Raw genomic sequence first — 21,139 nt, 5'->3', positions numbered from 1 at the left:
TTTTTTTTGACAGCAAACCTTTTCTAAGACAATCTTAAAATGAGAATACAAAAAATAGCAGTGCAATGGTGCACAATCTCAGCTCACTGCAACCTCCCCCTCCCAGGTTCAAGTGATTCTCTTGCCTCAGCCTCCCGAGTAGCTGGAATTACAGGCATGTGCCACTATGCCCAGCTAATTTTTGTATTTTTAGTAGACACGGGGTTTCACCATGTTGGCCAGGATGGTTTTGAACTCCTGACCTCAAGTGATCTGCCCGCCTCAGCTTCCCAAAGAGCTGCGATTACAGATGTGAGCCACTGCACTCGACCTACAAACAATAGGTTTTAATGTGTAATTGTAGCTACATTAACAACAGAACAGAGATACTAAATGCAGCAAGAGGAGTGCAGTGGAGCGATGTCTTTGCAAATCTGGTGTCAGGTACAGTGCTTATCACATCTTGTGGGCTGTGCTACACATGAGGCAGCTTCAATTTTGAGTTGTTGGATGTTCCAGATTATGGAATTTAAAATAATCCTGTGTCATTATGAGTCTTGAAATTACTGGGCCCAAACGTACTTTCAAATTCACTAAAATGTAAATAATGGCTACAAGTATTTTTTTCTTCTTTCAAAATCTGTTTGATTTCATAGCAAGAGAAGAAGTTATATAAATAAAGCAATTAGTCTAATAAGATTTTCTTCCAGGAGCCAGAGAACACTGTCTTTTCTACCTAATGGTTGGATTTGGCTGTTGGGCAAACAAAATGACCTTCTCCTTTCATTCAATTTCAGACCTTAAACAAAGGGCAGAGAGAGAGTTAGCAGCAAATGCTGGCAAGTTAGAAGGGAAGGAAACCATGCCGCAGAACCTTCCTGCCAATATTCCAGAGCGATGCTCCTAAATGGGGAGAAGGCATTTTATGGCTCTAAAGAGAGTCCTGGGGAGAAAGAGCAGAGAAAGAGCACAGGACACAGAACAGAGTATGGTTCACAGCCATGACGCCCAACCTTGCCATGGGCGTAGAGCCTAATGGCCGCCTGGGGCTGATGAGAAGCACGCCATGCATGTGTGTTGCAGGCACGTGTCCATATGAAGGATGCTACTGGTGCATGCAGAGTCTGATCCAGTTACGAAGACCAATCTTCTCCTTTCATACCCCTCCTGCCAGCTGTTGGGAAGACACTCTTTGCTAGGCACAAAGCTCCAGCTCAAAGCAGTGGTCATGCAGGGATGTGGCTGCACAGGACGGGAGAGACACCAGGCTTGGACCTGGCATTGATAGGAGAAGGCAGAGCAGACATTTAAACGTAAGATGGCACTGATGACAGTCCACTGGGAGTGGGAGTGGGATGGGGCTTGGTAGGGTGAAAAGGACAGACAATAGATTTCCAGAATCACTCTGGGGAAACAAACTGTAATCTTCCCAAGTCCAGGTTCTTATACAGAATCGTGCTGCTATGGAACACTGGACAAGCCAAGAGAAGGTGAGGTGCTCTAGCCTGCTCAGATTGGATCTGGATGGGACGTGTTGGGAGGGGCTGGAACTAGCAACCTGCACACCGGTTTGAGAAGGTGGCAGCTGCAGGAGTAGAGAGAGTAGAGGATGATACAGTTTGATACAAGTCACAGCTTAAGAGGCGGTAGCCATTACTACTGTATATGTATGCTGCATACTCTTTTGTTGCACTAGGTATTAAGTGTTCCAAATTCATTGTATATAATCCTCACGGCAACTGTGGTTATTATTCCCATTTTAAAGATCAGGAAACTGAGAGGCAGACCCACCTGTCACCTGCCACACAGTTTGGGATGCTAGAGTCAGGATTTGAACTCAGGTCTCTGCTCTCAGTCACTATGCTAGATCTCCTCTTGAGGCTACCAATCTTCTTATTTGGACTCTGGGTTAAGATACTTGGACTGACAGGTGAGGAGAATACACTACACAGTTTGCTTTATTTTCTCCTATTAAACGATACTCAGGACTTCACCTGATGAGAATTCACAGCACTCTGTGTTTCCTTATGTTGTACTTCCTTGCTGGCTCATGTGCCATTCTCTTTCTTCTGATTCTATGGACGGAGAAGGGCTGAGAAGTACACACAGTGCAGGTGCTAAGAGAAGGGAGAGAAAAGTAACAGGCCTGGAAAAAATCTGAGGCATTCTTCAGCCTGACCACCTGGTTTTATTTCAAACTACTGAGAGTCTTTATGCTGGAGAAGAAAAGATAGAAGGAAACTTAATATTTTCAAATATTTGAAGAGCTGTCAGCCAGAAGAGGGATTAGATGAGAAATAAGTTCAGGGAGAAGTAAGTTCAGGGAGTGGAAGTTAAAGGAAGCATATTTAAGTATACTACAAGAAAAATTAGAACGTATAATGTGGTTGTAATACTCAATACGATTAAGTGATGAGAGGGCTTCCTGGCAGGAACAGGAGTGTCACTGAAAACACCTGAAGCAGAGCCGGCCTGGCCTGTCCAGCGTCAGGTGGGTGGCCACACCAGCAGCCTCTACAGTCTGTGCCCATGTCAAGGGACTCTTTTCTTTCTTCTCTTTTTGCATTTATCACTAAAAACTCTGGGTGGAAAAAAAAAAAGCTGGCATTTTGAAGACTGTATTTCTCTCAGCTGCAGATGCTCTGTTTTCCTTGAGTCTGAGATGGGCTTTTCTCTAGAAAAAAATTAAGTGAAATAAACTTGCTTAAGCTGATCTCCCTGAGCCAGTGATGGAGGAAGCGGGCATGTGGGTGTCTTTGAGAAGGCTGGTGGATCGGTGCCTTATCTGGCAGGTTAAATAACTGATCAGCATCAGAATATTCTGTAAGATATCTCTAGAGACACACTACACAGTGTACCTTATTTTCACCTAATGAAACTCATGATGGTAAATGCCCTGTACCATTCCTGTAGCAGGACAGGGACAGTGCTCAAATCTGTGGTGGGTTTGCTGGCTGTGTTTTTCATGCTGTCTGTGACTGGAATTCAGCAGCCTTTCATGAGCACATACTCAATTCCTTTCCAAGGCTCCCAACGCCCCGCCTTTCCTGTGTTTTATGAACACTCTTGCTTCCCTGTATCTTCACTCAGGTCATGGGACACTGTTGGTTAAACGTAGGTAAAGGTTAGAGGTGAGTCTCAGAGATGGAAACCCAAGGGCATGCAGCCGCGCCAATGCTTGTGTTAGACAACATGCCTTTATCCCTGAAAAACCAGTCTCGAGCAGCTCTGACTGACAGGACGGACTTCACTGCTCTCCAATGACTTCCCAGGGTTAAGAAAAAGCTGCTGCTACTCGACATGCCCAAGCTATACTGTTTTTTCCAGGTATGATTCCCCAAGTGTAGCTACTGAAGACGAGTGAGTGCTAAATAAAGATTCTTTAGTGGGGACTATACAATGTCCTTTATTCTCCTCTGATGAAACTGAGGCCAGTACCCTTCTCTTTTTTTTTTTTTTTGAGATGGAGTCTTCCTCTGTCACCAGGCTGGAGTGCAGTGGCGTGATCTTGGCTCACTGCAACCTCCGCCTCCCGGGTTCAAGTGATTCTCCTGCCTCAGCCTGCCGAGTAGCTGGGACTACAGGCGCGTGCAACCACACCCAGCTAATTTTTGTATTTTTAGTAGAGACAGGGTTTCACTGTGTTGGCCAGGATAGTCTCCACCTCTTGACCTCATGATCCGCCTGCCTTGGCCTCCCAAAGTGCTAGGATTACAGGTGTGAGCCACATCACTCAGCCACCCTTCTTTATCCTGGATATGCATTATCTTTGGCATCCAAACCAAATCTAATGATCGACGGCCCAAAATTATTGATCTTTGATAGTTGGCAAGGACAAACAAACAAAAACAACAAAGTCAACTACTTTTGTTAACAGTTTTTCTAACTTGAAACAAAAAGCTTTTCTGACCCACAGACATTAGCTAACAAATCTCCACATAGGAGGTTTCCATGGCCATTTTACAAAAGCTTTGACATCTTTATCTTCCTGGCAGAGATGGAGATCAATGAGACACGTAGCATGAGTACTCTTAAAAAGTAAAGAAAGAAAAAAAAAACCTTCACACTGCTATTTACAAATAAAATGTTAGGACCTCCAACCTTAGGAAACTTACAATCTAATGAGGGAAAAAGAAGTAGAGAACAAGAACTTTAATAAAAATTATATGATTTTAAAAGACCCAAATACAAAATCTCTGGGAAGAGCAGTGGTTTTCTGTTTCCTGCAGACGCCAGCCTTGATCTGTGAGCAAATGGTTCATTTTCTGAAAGGTGTTAACCTCACTAGGGGTTTCTAAGAGGCCTGTGGGGCAGCTTCCTGTCCTCATGCCGGCATTCCAGCCTTGGCAACAGACTGCAGGCTGCATGTTAACCACTCCTCTTACTAAAGGATGTTTTGATAACTTTCTTTTGGATTTCCCCATAACAGTGTTTGAAAAATCAGCCCTAATGATCTGGGTTGGATCCTCCGTGTTACTCAGGTCCCATTTTTCCCTCCTCTTCCCCAGCCTTCTCCTGGCTGCCCACCTTTGGTGGCTTCCTTGAGCATTCCAGCCTCTCCCAGGAGGGGAGTAGGGAAATGGAGAGGAAGACAGTCAATGCTCCTGGAATTCACTGCCTGGTGACAGACGTGGGACAACACTCAGGGCTAAAGGAGGGTCCCCGAATTCACTTTGGTTCTCCCTCCTTTGTGCATAGAGGCAAGTAGGATTCCTGCAGACAATGCTTGGATGATGGAATCTGAGAGGCTGGATGACAGAGAAACCCACACGCATACACACTTTAATTTCTACAAAGCTTAGGAACAAAAGCACTTTATAATCTCCTTCTGATGCCAAGTTTACAGTGCTTCCAGAGTCGACAAAGGTGACTCGGGAGAACGCACCCAGCTCCTTTCAGCACTTATTTACCCCAGCCACCTGTGTGAGCTCAAAGACAAGTCTGCCGACTTCACCTGAATAGACCCTGAGCCACGTGATTTCTCGCTGGAGATGATTAGCAAAGGAGCACTAACCTCCGAGACAAGGCATCAGCTTAGCTTCCTCAGCTCTGGATTTGCCTGGGACTGCCCCAAGCCTTTCTGGACCTAGACGAGGGCAAAACTTAGTGGAACCTCAGAAGCCCTAAGCAAACAATAGACAATAGACTTTCTTTTGTCTCACTGCTATCAGCATTTTGGGATAATTTAGTGCCAGCCTAAGATACCTGATGACATGGTGACACTAGAAAAAAGGTAGTATATATTCCCAAACCAAGTAAAAAAAAAAATAATAAGAAATAACAGCTGGAATGCCTTTTATTTTTTCTTTACACAAATGTGTGTGTTGTCATAGGCCTTTTTCGTGTTAACTTCTGAGGATCCTGCCAGTCTGAATACTCCATTCTCTGCAAGTCGCAGGTGAGGCTGCTTTTAGGGCACACACATGTTAAGTATTGAACAGAAACATCTGAAGCAGAGATGAGATAGCCAGAAACGGAAGCAAGAAAAATGGTCTTTCCAGTGTGCTTATTTGGGTGCACATAAAGTTACTGTTAGATGTGAGATTACCGGTTAATGATTTGGGAATTTCTTTTCAAGTAGAAATCCTGGGCTAAACACTGGTGTGTGCGCTCTACCCCCACATCCACTGATTCTGAGTGCCATGGGAAATGTTCTCACAAGTAAGTCCTTTGTCCACTACCCACGTCTATGTGAAATGTTTGAACAGCTATACACAAAGAACTCACAAGCCCACAACCTTGGGGGTATTGTGGGTAGAGAGGGCAGTGGTAAAGGTGACGACAGGGAGGGCCCTTGGGGACAGTAATGTTAGATTAGGGGTCAGAAAATGCTGGAGCCTGCCTTGCCAATCACATACTTTTAGAGGAATGCTGGACAGGACACACCCTCCCCAACCCTGCATGTAGGCACTCGCTGACATCATGCTGGATGAAGCCTTGAGGTCTTTAACGTTTGTATCACTGTGGTATGTAACATAAACAGGTGTCTGAACAGTTTCCCCAGATACAGAATAATAATAATACCTTCCATTTAAAAAGGTCACAGGGAATTCAACAAGCTTTCTCTATTAAAGGAAAAAAAAAAAGGCAGACAAAATATCCAGTAGACACCAACTATAGGAACAATTCAGAACATACAGTCCCAAAAAGAGATCATCAGAAAATCTTGATCTCAGGAAGCCATAGAAAGATGGCCCCCACACTAAGCTAGTAGAGAGAGGCATTGAGAAGGGCTGGCTTGGAGATCTGAACTCTTACTGCCTCTCCGTGGGAAAGGGCAGATCCAGCTGGGTGGGAAAGGATCTCCCAGAGCCCCAAGGAGCAGCATGGGGCAAAGTCCAACAATGAGGGTTCTCTCCTTCCTGGGTCTCTTTTCTGTTAAAAATGCTTCTTTGGGGTACCCTTTGTTACTACCCTGGGGGTTGAAGGATACTTCTTAAGAAGGCATAAAAACTCTTCAGTGGCGCTCAAGAAATGAGTTGTGCTAAAACCACTGGTTAATTTTGTCTGTGGCAAAAAAAATCATCAGGGTGACTCAGACTCCTGGGCCAGGAACCTGAGACTGTCACTTGGATTTAAGAGATGTGGCCGGATCCACAGGCAAGAGCTTGTATGTGGCTCACATCATTTGCTCTTTCTGTATATTTGTGTTGTAAACTATTTCCCTTCATTTGTGAAGATGGAGGTCACTTTTTCTATACAGGCAAGAAATATTTCTTCATACACACACGCTGAGCTTGTTTGTATAAGATATTCGTGCCGGGCGCGGTGGCTCACGCCTGTAATCCCAGCGCTGTGGGAGGCCGAGGCGGGCGGATCACGAGGTCAAGAGATCGAGACCATCCTGGTCAACATGGTGAAACCCCGTCTCTACTAAAAATACAAAAAATTAGCTGGGCATGGTGGCACGTGCCTGTAGTCCCAGCTACTCAGGAGGCTGAGGCAGGAGAATTGCCTGAACCCAGGAGGCGGAGGTTGCGGTGAGCCGAGATCGCGCCATTGCACTCCAGCCTGGGTAACAAGAGCGAAACTCCGTCTCAAAAAAAAAAAAAAAAAAAAGATATTCATTTATACGGTGGGTTTAAAAACTTTTCCATTGTGGACATTTTAGACAACAGTAATACAGACCCTCATTTACTCAACACACAGCCTTGATGGTTACTGACACACACCCAATCTTGTTTCATCTGTTCCTCACCACAACTCCTGGATTATTTTGAAAGAAATCCCAGAAATCATTTCATCAGTAAATACTTCAGTCTATTCATCCACTCTTTATACAATAGCCAGGGTGATCTTTTACACATGAAGCAGTGATTGTATCACTCATGCTTGCTTGGAATTCTTCAGAGACTTACGTTGGCACGTTGGATAGTCCAGAGTCCTGCGTGTGGCCAAGGACGTTCTTCGGGCTCTCACTGTTTCCTCAGCCTCCTCCCCTGCCGTTCCCCTCGCCCCACCCCTTTGCTTACTACACTCCAGCCAGCCTGCCATTGAGCTACTCAAATGCACTGCTCCCTTCTGAAGACCTTCGCACACTTTCAAGCCTAATTTCTCTCCAGCCCTTATTAAATGTCATCTCCTCCAGAAGGCCTCCTTTGGTGGCCCAGATCACATTAGATATGCCTGCTAAATGCTTTCAAAAACCTTGGATTTTTATTTTTCTCATTAAATTGTAAATACATAGTTAATGTATAATTGTTCTTTAAAGTTTCTTTCTCCTTCCCCACCCCAATGGACTGAAAATTCCACAAGAGCAGGATCGTGTTTTCATTGCTCATCACTGGATCCCTGGCACCTCGCACAGAATCTGAGCATTGCAGAACCCCTGCCTGCTATGCACGTATGCGCTGATATAAGCCTATTACATAAACAAACAGGTCAATATCTATTTGGCCATTTATACCCCATCTACGTGTCTTTGCTCAAGATTTAAAAGCTCCTGGAAAAACAAGAATACAATTTCCTTAGGAATAAATGCCTACAACAGCCTTGTGTAAAATTAAGTACTTAATAACCTTGATGATATTGTTGAATTGTTCAAGGAGAAGATGAGGATAATGACAACTCTAAGAGTGTTGTGAAATTACTCATCAAAAGTTAGCAATACTAATCACTTATTCTCGTATTGTGCATTCCACTTGGAAAACGCTTTCATGTATATTGCCTTATTTGAAGTGGGTACTGTAGGTGTTTTTATCACACCTTTACAGACTGAAAACCAGTGGCAGAAGTCAAATGAGGTCTAGGGTGTGTTCTTTCCTTTCTAATATGTAAAGTCCCTTCAGCTCTCTGGGCCTCAGTTTCCTATCTGTAAACCAGAGATTTGGACAAAATATTTTTAAACTATTTCCAGCTCTACAATTCTGTGTTTATGCGTCTCATGGTCACAAAGCTCTATAAAATTAAGGGCAAAGACAAATAATTACAGTTCAAAACTTAGCACTCATGATTTCTCTACTGTTTTTAGAACGATGCAAAACACCATCCAATGGATTCAACTGTTCACATTAGGAACTCTTGAAGTCACCAAGCTCCCAGAATGCCTCATCTTAGGTGGTCACAAAATTCTGGAAGAAGGCGTCAAGTCAATATTGGTAAAGAACACGGTATACCTTGATCTGGCCCTGTGCAACCAAATGAATGCTTATTCAGAGTGCATGTGCCACATCTTATTTATCTATTCATCTGTTGAGGGACACTTGGGTTGCTTCCACTTTTGAGCTATTGTAAGTAATGCTGCTATGAACATGGGTGTCCAAATATCTATTAGCGTTCCCACTTTCAATTCTTTTGGGCAAATTTCTGGAAGTAGAAGTGCTAGATCATATGGTAATTCTGTTTAATTTTTTGAAGAACCTCCCACCATACCATTATCCACACCATTTTCATCCTCATCAGCAGTGCACAAAGACCCCAACTGATTTAAGTAACATGTCAAATGGCCTTTGATGAGTCATAATTTCTCAGTGCCTCATGGTTTCCTCATCTATAAAATGAGGGGGTTGGAATGGACAATCTCTAAGTTTTCTTCCGGCAGTAAAATAACTATATCGGCCTAATTAAATCAAATTGCAATTAGAGCCAGAAAGCAGCCTGAGTGGTTTGCATAGCACACCTTGCTCTCTTGAACCCTCCTTCCTGATATGACAAAGTAACACTTTTTCGGAGATAAGGGCAGAGTCTAAGAAAATCATTTCATGCATGCAGCTCATGGCAGTAACAGTACAGGACACTTCCTGGGCACGCACCCTGTGCCAAACACTGCTTCAGGCACCCACACATGTTATCTTGTGCCAACCACACAGTAGCCCTGTAGGTTGGATACCCCACCTGCTGAGGCATGCAAGTATTATGCCATTTGCCCAAGGAAATGGAGAGAAAACTGAGGCATGCAAGAATTATGCCATTTGCCTAAGGTCACACAGCCTATAGTCAAAGAGCCAAGATCTGCCTCAAACAGCTCTGCTCTGGAGGCAGGTTCTTAACCAACCCCATTCTGATGCCTTTCCCTCCTCAGTGTCTCTCCCCAAGTCTTGAATGCTCTGAACACTTCTTTCTTCTCTTTGATCACATTTCTATTTAAATGTGTTAGTCCCCTGTAAAGCCTAGCTGAATGTTCTCATCTATACCACTTAAGCTTCTTGTTTTTAGGCATAGAGAGTAAAATGTGCAAAAAAAAAAAAAAAAATCCCCAGAAATCCTCTTAGTGAATTTTTTTAAGTAATTTTATCTGACAACATTCAAGTGTTTTTCAGAAAATTACATTGAAGGTATATGCCTTGAAGGAGGAAGAAACAGAATGCTTATTATGTGACCAGGAAGTTTACCTATGTTATTTCACGTAATCCAAATAATCACCCTGTGGTATGGATTTTACTACCTGTATTTTACAAGCAAGGACGTTGAGATTCAGAGAGGCATAGAGGCTCACCAAGGTCACTCAACTGGAAGGTAACAGGGCTGGGAGGCAGGCCTGGCACTGTGAGCCCAGAGCCCCTGCTCCTTCCTATGTGGGAGACACCCAGAGAGAACGTCGAGTGTCATTCAGGAAAATGAGTGCTAGACACAAGGTATGTAACAATCGCAGCTGCTGCCTTCATCCAGCAGAGCAGCTGGCATGAGAATGGAGCTGAAATAAAGAGAAGTGAAAGGACTCGTAGCTTCCCAAAAGTGAGCCTGCAAGGAGAGAACAACTCAGTCTCCACTGGATGCGAGTCTCCTTAGGCACCAGAGGCTGTTTCGTCTCCGAGGAAAGACCATGGAGGCGATTACTGGACAATATATGTGCTTGTTACAAAAAATATTCATATTTACATAAAAGATATAGATTGAAGTAATTGAGCTTATCTGGTTAAAAAGAAACAGTCTTAAACATTCCATATGAATCTTAACCTTGCTAGTACTTGTCCTAGGTTCTAGGATAAAGGGATGATACCTAGTTTCAGATTTAGTTGGAAAGAACTCTCTCAAGAGGACTCTGAAACACTAGAATGAGGCTGAAAACTTCTAAAAATGTAAAGACAAAGAATAAGGAATGTCCAACTCAAAAGGTGATGTGACCTCTTAAGAGTCCTACTAGACCTAGATTCAAAAGGTATAGGGTATTTATCAGAGAAACACTGATCTGGATTGCTAATCCAGCATTTATATTAGAGAATATAAAAATTTCCTGAGGCGTGAATTGACTTTTATTTCCTACTCTTCATGGTATCAAGCCTAGTGACCTTTATACACCAATGCTGACCACAGGCATTGCTTTATGGCTTGAAATAGTATTTTCATTTCAAGCCATAAATAATTACGAACTCTGGGGTCCTTCCTCTAAATATTAAAACTACTAAATCAGGTACAGTAATTGAATTAAATATGTGCAGCATGGAAAACCATTAGTATGATGAAGGCTGGCATGCTGTGGGAATCTCAAAACACCAGGTTCTGGGCTGTGGAAGTAGGAAGGTGATCATGCAAAGTCCGCTTCCATCTGCAGCACGGTGAGGCTGTGTTATCGCGGTTTATGTTATCAAAATTGGCTGCAGCCAACCTAGGTGAGTACATTTCCCTTCAGGAAGTTAAGAAACTTCATGGCACAAATCCATGAAGACAAGTCCTTCTCTATGACTCTTTTTTTCCATAAAATTATAAAAGCCCATAGTTATGATTTCCTCGATCTAAAATTTCTACTAATATAACAAATGAGCTGTTCTTACAAAAACATGTGAGAGAGGAGATATTTGGTAGAATCCCAAAGTACTGTGCTTTTATTTCTGTGAGATTAGTTCAATTTCAGGAGGGTGCTGGCACCTCAGCTTGAGAATCGTGTTATGAGTTATGATTCACTTTGATAATGTTTGCCTCAGAAGGATTTCTGTGATTATTTCCCTTTTAGTATTGTGGAGGATTCTCAGGGACAGTCAAGCCTTCAGCCCCAGTGTACAGTGACCCACATACAAAATGTCCTTGAAATGGCACTGATTATAGGACTAGAGGTTTCTAAAGACAAACAAGTCTTTCAACAAGATAGCAAATATTTCTCATATTTAGCTTTTGTCTAAAATTACTGGAAGGGTGTAACTCAAGGATAGTAATTCTTATGCCATAGATACTATCCAACAGAATATAGATTGTTCTGATTTCTCCCTCCTCGACAAATGGATCTATTATTTGTCTTTGTATCTCCTCTGCATATAGTAGGTGAAAATACGTTATTTTGGAACTCAACTAATGTGGTTACAGAACTGACCCAAATTACATGTACTTTATTTTCAACATAAAGGCGTCCAACCCATATTTTTTCCTCAATTCAAAAGCAGGCATCCGGCACAGTGCCTTAAGTGCACACACAGAAAGACTTTCTCAACATGACCCATTACAACATTGCTGGGCAGCCTGGGCGTGGCACGTGGCTTGCATAAGGATGACATGGAGGCAGAAGAGATCTGCAGAGGTTTGGAAAACCTACTTTCTCCTCTCCCAGCCCTAAGAGAAAGGCCCCTTCATCCTGCTCCTTGGACAGGCCAACAGAAACACAATTGATATAATAACAGGCTGGATTCACTTGACCCAAAACTCTGGTGCAGCCTGACTGTATGAAGGGGAAACATCACCTCCCTTCAGCTAAAGTGACGAAGTGCTAGAAATACTTGTTATACGGCAAACAAATTTATCGAGGGCTATCGAAATTGGCCCCAAAATAGCTATTGCATAAGACAGGGTCTATTGCATAAGAGAGAGTAACAGCTTGAGAAAACTCCAGTTCTTTGATTCTTTAGATTAGAAGACAAATTTTAGTTAGAGCTGGTGGTTTACTGGTAGGAAGTATTGAAAAGACACAAGAGGCACATAGATCAAGCTGGTTTGCAACAGATCAGAAGGTGGCTGGGTAAGCCAAACTTACAGATTTCAGGATCCCTGTGGCATCTTCATGGAGCCAGGTAGGGTAGACCACCTCGTCATTCAGTATGGCCTCAAAGAGGTCATCTTCGTTCTCTGCCTCAAAGGGCGCATGACCACAGAGCATCTCATAGAGCAACACGCCCATTGCCCACCAGTCTACTGCAGGCCCGTACAGCATTTCCTGGAGGATCTGTGCAAAGGGGGCAGCGTGAGAAGGTGCTTCATACACTGGATTAACAAATATGTTCTTCATAACTAGGGAAATTGTGCATTAGGAAATATCAGATTTTTTTTAAAAAGTCTCCTGTGCTGGCACGCATATTTCATTCCATTTTGACAGACTGGTCTGTTTTCCCTGAGGTCTACTCAGAGATGCTTTCTCATCTAAGTGAGCAAACATTTATGGCCTGATTGGGTCACAGTGATGGGCTTGTGTAGATCTCAAGACAGAAGGGTTCTGGAAATATACGTGTGGAAAAAAAAGGAGACTGGGTTCACTCACTCATATGGGAAGATTTCAAGGATTCAAGAGCCTTTCTTTAGTTCTGCTAAATGATGCTGGAATTAAATCACTAAGTAGAGATAAAGAGGAAAATAAATAGCCATGAATGGCACATACTTTGTCTTCATTTAGGGCTAAAGCCCAAAGCAACTGCAAAGTTTACAAAAACATTTTTTTTAACTCAAATTCTTATTAGAGGGACTTAGGCCATTTTCAGCCATCATTCACCTAGTGAACCATAAATGAGTCTGGAGGTGTCGGCTTTCAATGCTGCCACAAGGCTGCAGCACATAAAAGCAGCCAGTGGCATTTCTGGTCAGAGTTACTGGAGAGCTCAGATTTCAGAGCTGTATCAAGCAGCTGCACTCACCTCTGGAGCAATATAGTCTGGCGTGCCACAGAATGTGGCCGTGGTGACACCATTGCAAATCCCCTCCTTGCACATTCCAAAGTCTGCCAGTTTACAGTGACCCTCATGGTCCAACAGGACGTTGTCCAGTTTCAGATCTCTGAAAGATACAAAGAGTAGCAAGAGATAGGGCAGCCAGACCCCGAACCACCCACCTCTCAGGATGGGCACTCAGACCACAGTGGCCACGTGCAGCCATGTGAGCTTCCTGCACACACTTCAAAAGGAACAAACTTCTCTGTGCTATCTGGATGAATTTAGATCAAGTCTCAGAACTCGCCTCATGGCACCAAGATGATGGGTCCACAAGAATGGGCTAACCACAGGAAAATGAAGGCTGGCCTTTAAAAACTGAGGGCAGAATGTGGCTTTTCTGGGCTTTCCACTGACCTTGTACTCAGGCTCTCCCCCATCCTCCACTCTAGCACTCATCTCTACCCATTAGAGTCAGAGTGAACACCCATAGGGGAGGTGGCCACTGTGTGCCGGTGGTGGTGAATGGCACTAGGAGCACAGCTAATCTTCGTCTGCAAGGGACTCACAGTATAATGGGAGACAAATATATGCTAGGCTAGAAGCTCCATGATGGCAGGGATTGTGTTTATGCGGTTCACCATTATTCCTGGCATAGTGTACTTAGGAAATACTTGTCAGCTGGGTGCCCGAAATCCCAACACTTTGGGAGGCTGAGGCAGGCAGACTGACCGAGCTCAGGAGTTTGAGACTAGCCTGGGCAACATGGTGAAATCCCATCTCTACAGAAAATACGAAACAAAAACTAGTGGGGCATGTAGTCTCACCTACTTGGGAGGCTAAAGTGGGAGGATCGCTTGAGCCCAGGAGTTTGAGGCTACAGTGAGCTGAGAGTGCACTGCTGCACTCCAGCCCAGGCGACAGGGTGAGACCCTGTCTCAAAAAACAAAAGAGAAGGAAGAAATAATTGGGTTTTTTTGTTTGTTTGTTGTGTGTGTGTGTAAAACAAATAGATACATATTTTATATATAGACAGATACACACACATTTATGGACAGGATAGACAGGGAGGGGAAACACACCAATTGCTGTACGGTCCTCATGGCGTGATGAAGGTATGAACCAAGTGCTATGGCAGAAACATAAGACAGAACAATTCCTTCCAGTGGGAGGAGAGAGAGATGGCCTCACAGCAGAAGCAGAAATTGAGCTGGGTCGGAAAGCATGAGTCAGAGTCTCCTAAGCAGGGAAGGGGGAGTGGGAAGGCCGCCATGAGCAGGCAGAAGGAGCAGGGGCACAGCAGCAAGCCCAGTGGTGTGGTTGAGCAGGTGGGCTCAGAGAACCCTCGGTATGGTGGAGGAGGCTGAGGGGCAGGCAGCAGAGGACACAGGATCACTGGGGCCATGAAAAAATCTCAGGGCTACAGAGGAAAGTTAAGTCCAAACCATGAAGGATCCTGAGTGCCACACTATGGAATTTTGATTTTTAGATATCAGGCAAAAGGAACTTACTGACTCTCCCTAATTAAGGGAGTAACAGATTCCTGGCTGGACAAGAAAAGATCACTGTGGGGAGGCTGAAACTGTCCAGGGAAGAGATGTTAAGACCTGAACCAAGAAGGTGATGAATGGAATGGAAAATAAAGAGTCAGTTAGGGGAAAGGATGAAGGGCTTCAGTGAAAGCAAAATCAGTAATATGGCTTGATAACCACTTAGAAATGGACAGAGAGAAGCAGCAGAAATGATGGCTCCTGGGTTTCTGTCTGAAATCCAGTAGGTTTACGGAGATGTTAATCAGGAAAAGGAAATCCAGAGTGAGAACAGGGTTTGTTTGTGGGTACCCCAGGTGCACAAGAAGCCTAGTAGATTATGGAGACTCCAGGCCAAAGCATTTTCCATCCCTTCTCCAATCCCTAAGAGCAAATTCAAGCGAAGGGAGTGAATATTCAGCAGTAGGATTGTTTGGTAAAGCGTCCTCAAGGTCGGTCAGGAACGTGGCTGTGTACTGATAAAGCTGTCTGTAAATAAAAGGCAGTGCTCTCCTACAACAGCCTTCTTCCCAGCATAAGCACTTGGTTCTCCTGTCGCCACCCATAGCCCAGGGCACTGTTATAGAGGGAGGGTGGCATTGCCAGCCTCACAGGCACAGTCTAGATGGGACAGAGCTGCAGCTTGACCTTTTGGGTGAGATATTTACACTTTGATTTTTAAAGGAATAATATGCTCAGAGGCAACCCACATGGGCTGATCAGTGATGAAGAGGCTGCAGGTCATGCGGGGGATGCTAGGTGGCCTGGAGCTTTGTGGTTAACTGCTATCATGGGAGGCTGCCATGGCTTTGGGCCGCCTGGAGCTCCAACCCCCCTCACCCCCTTGCTGTGGCATCTTCACAGTGGCTGCAGCTGACTGCTCTTTCTGGAAAGTCACATTCACTATGGGTTGTGTCAGGGTTCTATTTTCCTATTTTCCTGCTTCAGTGTGAGAATCAAGGTCTGTTGGCCTGCATGGCCCAGGGAAAAAGGCTGGTCTCTGTCCAGCCTGGATCACATCGCTGGCTTAGAGGTCGGTGATGACAGAATTGGCGTGACTGGTTTCTACACCATGTCCTGTGAGTTGATACGGCCTGGCCATGCAGGTCTTACAAGGAGTGGCCACTAGAAAACGCCAGGAATAGAAACCAAGTCCAGTATTTCAGGAATCCCCAGTAAGTGTGGTTAAAGCAGCAAAGCTTTCATGGCACAGATCAATGGAACACAGAACAGACTTCTCTGCTCTGGGCAGCAGCTTCCCCGCGTGTCAGGGGCATAAGGCGAAGGCATGCTGAGTACCTGTGCATCCACTTCAGTGAAGCAAGCTTTCTGTGTCTCTAACCCAAACCCAGCCCTGACTCCAAATCAACCCTCCTCTATGCAGAATCCCACATCCCATATAAGTGACAGTTTTCAGTGGGCTGATGTGTGGAAGCTGCTTCCTCCCCTGGGCCCACCACACACCCACAGTATGAGCACAGCCAATTTAACCTACAGGAGGCTGTAATCGTGGCAGCACGGGTCGGGAGCAGGGGTGAGGATAATCCTGTCCAGTGAGCGAGGCCACCACTCTCAGTTCTTCTTCTACACATTTTTCTGACTTGGGAAGTGTTGTAAGGCCTGGCTGCCTGGCTCCTCTGGGACCGCCGCATACAGTAGCGAGGTGCCTGGCTGAGGTTAGATACACTAGTCTGCAGCCCCAGGAGACAGCACGGCCCAGGGGATAAGGCCTGTGAGCCCAGCTTTATCAACACTGTGTCCTAGCCTGACAGGCCAGGCCTGTGTGGACCTGAGCCCAGAATATTCTCACTCACATTTCCAAACAAGGTCACTGAGTTTCTGAATTTTCCCGAAGCCATCATGCCTGCTGAGGTCTTGGAAAGGATCTTCTTGGGCAACAGAAACAAGTGCTAACAGAAACCCACAACGGTCCAATAGTTGATCCACAATTGCTTAAGAGCTTGTGACTAATGTCCCAGGTAAGAGGCCTGACTGCTTATTACTCAGCTGCTATCATGGGCAGCAGGAATCGTGCAGGGAGAGAAAGTTCTGGGCCATCAGTTTTGTCAGTCAATTATGACAATCAGCTCTGCACGGGGAAGTCTTGGAATGCAGCTCTCAGAAGACACAACTGGGCAACACAAGGATGTGACTCATCCTGGTCACAGGATGCCCAAGGCCACAAATGCAGGTTATATACCTTAATCCTGATTTCAATCTAATTTTAGGCATTCTCAGAACTGTATGAGCTGTAAAGGAAACACCATGGCTGTTTTCACACCAGGTGCTATTAACAAGACAGATCATGCAAATTGGGATCCCAAGAGGGTTCAATTAAGAATATAACATAATTCCAGGCTACCGGTTCTGCCCTCAGCCCAAGTATCTCATATCTTCTCTATGAAGTCTGTCCTGATGTCCCCAGACAGTCACAGCAATATCAACTTTGCTCCTAGGGTGCCCGAGTTTATACTTCTATGATAGCACACCCTGCACTGTATTCCCGAAGGCTCTGTGCACCTGTCTTCCTTCTTAGCAGCTCCAGCATGGACCTCGCAGGAGGTGCTGACCAAAAAGAAAACAGAAGCATTTCAAATGGACCGCAGTGGAGCTGCCCTGGCCATCTAGGAGCCTGTCTTATTTTTAGGGGACAAAAGAACACTCCACAAATTTTGCTCCAAAGTACTTAAACATAAAAAGCTACATGTTTTACCCGTTAGACACAGACTCCAGAGGGAAAAGAAGAAATCTGAAATCAACATTTAAATTCTTCCCTTTGGTGAAGCTGGAGAAAGGAAAGTGGTTTAGAAGGGGCAATTATTAAACAACGAGGACCAAGAAGAACACTTATCCTTGTGCTGGCCTGCATCCAAACGCAAGAGCTGCACATGGAGAGGGTGACTCAAACAAACCCAAAAATTACAGAGCCATTTACAGTCATGGTCAGCTTCCACTCTAAAGGGAAATCATGCCTTTTTTTTTAAAAAAAGCAAAGGAAGTCACCCTAAGCCTCCTGACTTTAGTTTGAAATATGCAGAGGTCAGTTTTTGGCTTAGGAGTGTCTCTGCTTCCTATGCCAACATATAACTCAGCAGCTAAACTTAACAAGACTATACAATGAAAATTACAAGTTCATACAGGGCAGAAGCTCAAATCCTAAAAGGCCAAAAACACAATTACCAGCTCGCCATTCATTAGCTCATGGCGCACCGGTATTTAATAGGTGCAGCTTTTGTCATGCAAGCATAGAAGGGTAGAAAGTTATTTTATCCTCTGTGCTTGCCTGAAAGCCACATTGTTCTTGCTGGGTAATCAGGGTTACATAAAATGCCCACAGTAGGTTCAGAGAGAATTCCCAAGTGGTTGAAGACAAAGGAGATTCAGAAATTGGATTTATTTTGTTTCCACCGTAAGCTATCCTGAGAGTAATAAAACAGATTGACGAGTCTTACTGCTTAGATCACTAGAATCAGTTACTCTTCCAAAAGAAAGGAAAGTGAGTTGAGAGCTGGCTCCTTGAACAAGAATGAATCTAGGAGGCTATTTATATCAACTATTTTTAACATATTTTTGAACTTGTATGATGGGAAATTTTCAACACAGAAAAAAGCACGGAGAATGACACAACTCCCATACCGATCACACAGCCTCGGCGGTTGCCAGTGTACACCTCAGCATGTTCCCTCTCTACGTTGACTCCCTCCCTCCCTGATCCATCTTTATCAGATTATTTTGAAGCAAACCCAAGACGTGAACTATCTCATCTGTAAACATTTTAATATCTGAATCTAAGAGATAATTCTTGAATAAAGTACAACTTTGATACCAGTTATCATAAATACACAATTGATGATTGTCAGTATACTGCCATTTGTTTATTGCTCATTTGGGCGTGGTATGTGTCTGTCTGTCCAGGAAACCTGGAAAAAAGCTTTTGCGAATAATAACAGTGTCGTCAGTGGCTAACACATACTGAATGTTAATCAAACGTTAAGTGCTTTATCCATGTATCTTATTTTATTCTCAGAACAGCCCTATGAAGTAGGCTGTACTCCAAGATCATATACCTAGACAGGGGTTAAATCAGTACTCAAATTCACTTTTGCTCACCTCCAAGGCCCCAGCCTGTGACCTACTACACCAGACCCAATCCTTTCTATGTAGTGGTGTCACTGGTCAGTCCTCCCGATAGATTGTTTCCCTAAAGGACTTCATTAATTGAAACAAGAACCATCTGAGAGAATAAATAAATATCTTAAGATGGCACTATGATAGAGGGATGTTGTATGCATATTACTATGAAATTCATAACCAAAATACTGCAAAGCAAAGGTTTTGTTTTGTTTTGCTTTGCATAAAGAAAGAGTTCAATAGATTTTACACAATACTTGAGGATACAGGGGTAGGGGAGTGCACAGCAAATCTCTCCAGTGGTCAAATGTGCAGACCATGTGCCACTTTCCCCCAAGGAGGAGGAGGTAGCATGTAGGCAAGTATGAAAAGGGGGCATCTGCCAAAAGAGGGAATATGGATTATGATCTTTATTTCAGAATAAAACTCTTAGGACTGGCTTGTGTTTCACGTGTCTGGGTTTATACTTAAATTTTTTTCAAAGCAAGACTAATTGTATGAAATTGGTAAAAGACCTTTGAAAAGTCACTGAATAGCAAAAGCCTAAAATTTGGTTTCACTGTGAGTTAGACAGTAGTGCCATTCATGCATCACCTGACACAAGATAGCCATCCCTTCACCCACCCAACCATTCTTTGAGCATCATCCATGAGCCTGGCCATATGCCAAGATCTCGGGATACAATAGTAAGCAGAAGGGGCACCATCTCTACCCACAAGGGGGTGAATGTCTGGTGGGAGAGGCAGACAGATCGTTACACCACTAAATTTACAATGATCAGCCGGGATGAATGCAATGAGGAGAAAACATGGGAATAGATCATGGGAAGGCCTGACCTAGCACGGGGGGAGACTTCTCAGCAAAGTGACATTTGAATTGAGCTGAGAAGATTATTCACCAAGTGGAGAGACAGAGAGGAAGAAAAGTGAGGGTAAAGAGAATTTCAGGTGGAAGGAACAGAGGTGAGGGGGTTCAGTCAAGAAATGAAGACTAGCATGGCTGGAGTCCTGGGTGGCAAGAGGAGGGAGCGTGAAGGAGACAGGAGAGAGTAGGGGCCAGATGAGGCAGGGACCAGGGAGGATTTCAGTCTTTAGCCCATAGAAAAGTCTGACTCAGGAGAAGGATGGCATTAGATTTTCAGTTTTACAAGACGCCAGCTACTACATGAAGAACACATCAGAGGGGCTGAGAGTGAACATGAGATCGTATGGGAAGCAACTAGAGTATCCAGGAGATAAACGATGGTGGCCTGGTATAGGGAGGGTGGGAAGGTAAAGAGAACCAGATGTATCAAGAACTACTGGGAAAAAGCAGTGGGATTTAGTAATGGAAGGATACAGGGGATAAAGAGAAGGAGGCATCAGCAGGTTCTGGATCACAGAATTTATTTTGGACAGATTGAGCTACTTTTTTAGACATACAAGTGGAGATACTTAAGAGGCAACTGGATACACATGGCTAGAAGTCAAGGGAAGGATGGATCAGAGCTATAATTTTGAGAGTCATTACTTGGGTGTGGATGAGTTCACCCTGGGAGAAGGAATGGAATGAGGAGAGAGCCTGGGACCGAGCCTCGCAAAGAGGATCTCCTGAGGCCAAGATCCCTGGACTTTTTTACACGGAGGCTACAAAAAAACGAGTGACAAATTATACTCAGAGTAGGGCAGCAGAGCTGTGTGATCAGAGAGTGGAGCCCAAATCTTCTGCCTCCATGTGGGTCCAGGTAAGCTTTAAAAGGATTAAGACTGGGCGCAGTGGCTTACGCCTGAATCCCAGCACTTTGGGAGGCTGAAGCAGGAGGATCACTTGAGCCTTGGAGGTCAAGCCTGCAGTGAGCTGTGATCACACCACTGCACTCCAGCCTGGGTGACACAGTGAGACTCTATCTTTAAAAAATAAATAAATAAACAAACAAACAAAAAAGATTAGGAAAACATCAACCTTGCACATTCAGAATCACCCAATAAATTCTTTTCAGGTTAAATTCTCAATCTCTGCTATGTGATGTGATACTCTTGTGAGTATAAACTTAAGAATCTTATTTTACAAAGATATTTGTTGCTGTATCATATCTAATTTGAAAACAAGCTAAATTGTATATCAGTCATGGAATGGCTAAATAAATTACGGTATATCTATGACAGAATTTTATGAAAGCTGCCAAAATTTTATGAAGGACTAAAAATGTAAGGAAATGTTTATAATTTTTAAATGTTATTT

The 21,139-nt window shown here is 44.0% G+C and overlaps 1 protein-coding gene across 1 annotated transcript in view; it reads right to left on the bottom strand.

Annotated features, from left to right (window-relative positions):
* The window catches only part of PRKCH (protein kinase C eta), a 245,035-nt gene that overhangs the window by 8,971 nt on the left and 214,925 nt on the right, over positions 1-21,139 (bottom strand). Inside the window, exons 11-12 of the mRNA XM_017533941.2 lie at positions 13,248-13,386; positions 12,377-12,565 (exon numbers count right to left, since the gene is read on the bottom strand). Coding sequence (XP_017389430.1) covers positions 12,377-12,565; positions 13,248-13,386 — 328 coding nt within the window. The remainder of the gene's footprint in view (positions 1-12,376; positions 12,566-13,247; positions 13,387-21,139) is intronic.

The sequence above is a fragment of the Cebus imitator genome, unplaced genomic scaffold (genome assembly GCF_001604975.1).
Source record: "Cebus imitator isolate Cc_AM_T3 unplaced genomic scaffold, Cebus_imitator-1.0 Scaffold83, whole genome shotgun sequence".
Taxonomy (NCBI): Eukaryota; Metazoa; Chordata; class Mammalia; order Primates; family Cebidae; genus Cebus; species Cebus imitator.
Note: the sequence above shows the minus strand (reverse complement) of the source record. Positions and strands in the feature narration are given on the sequence as shown.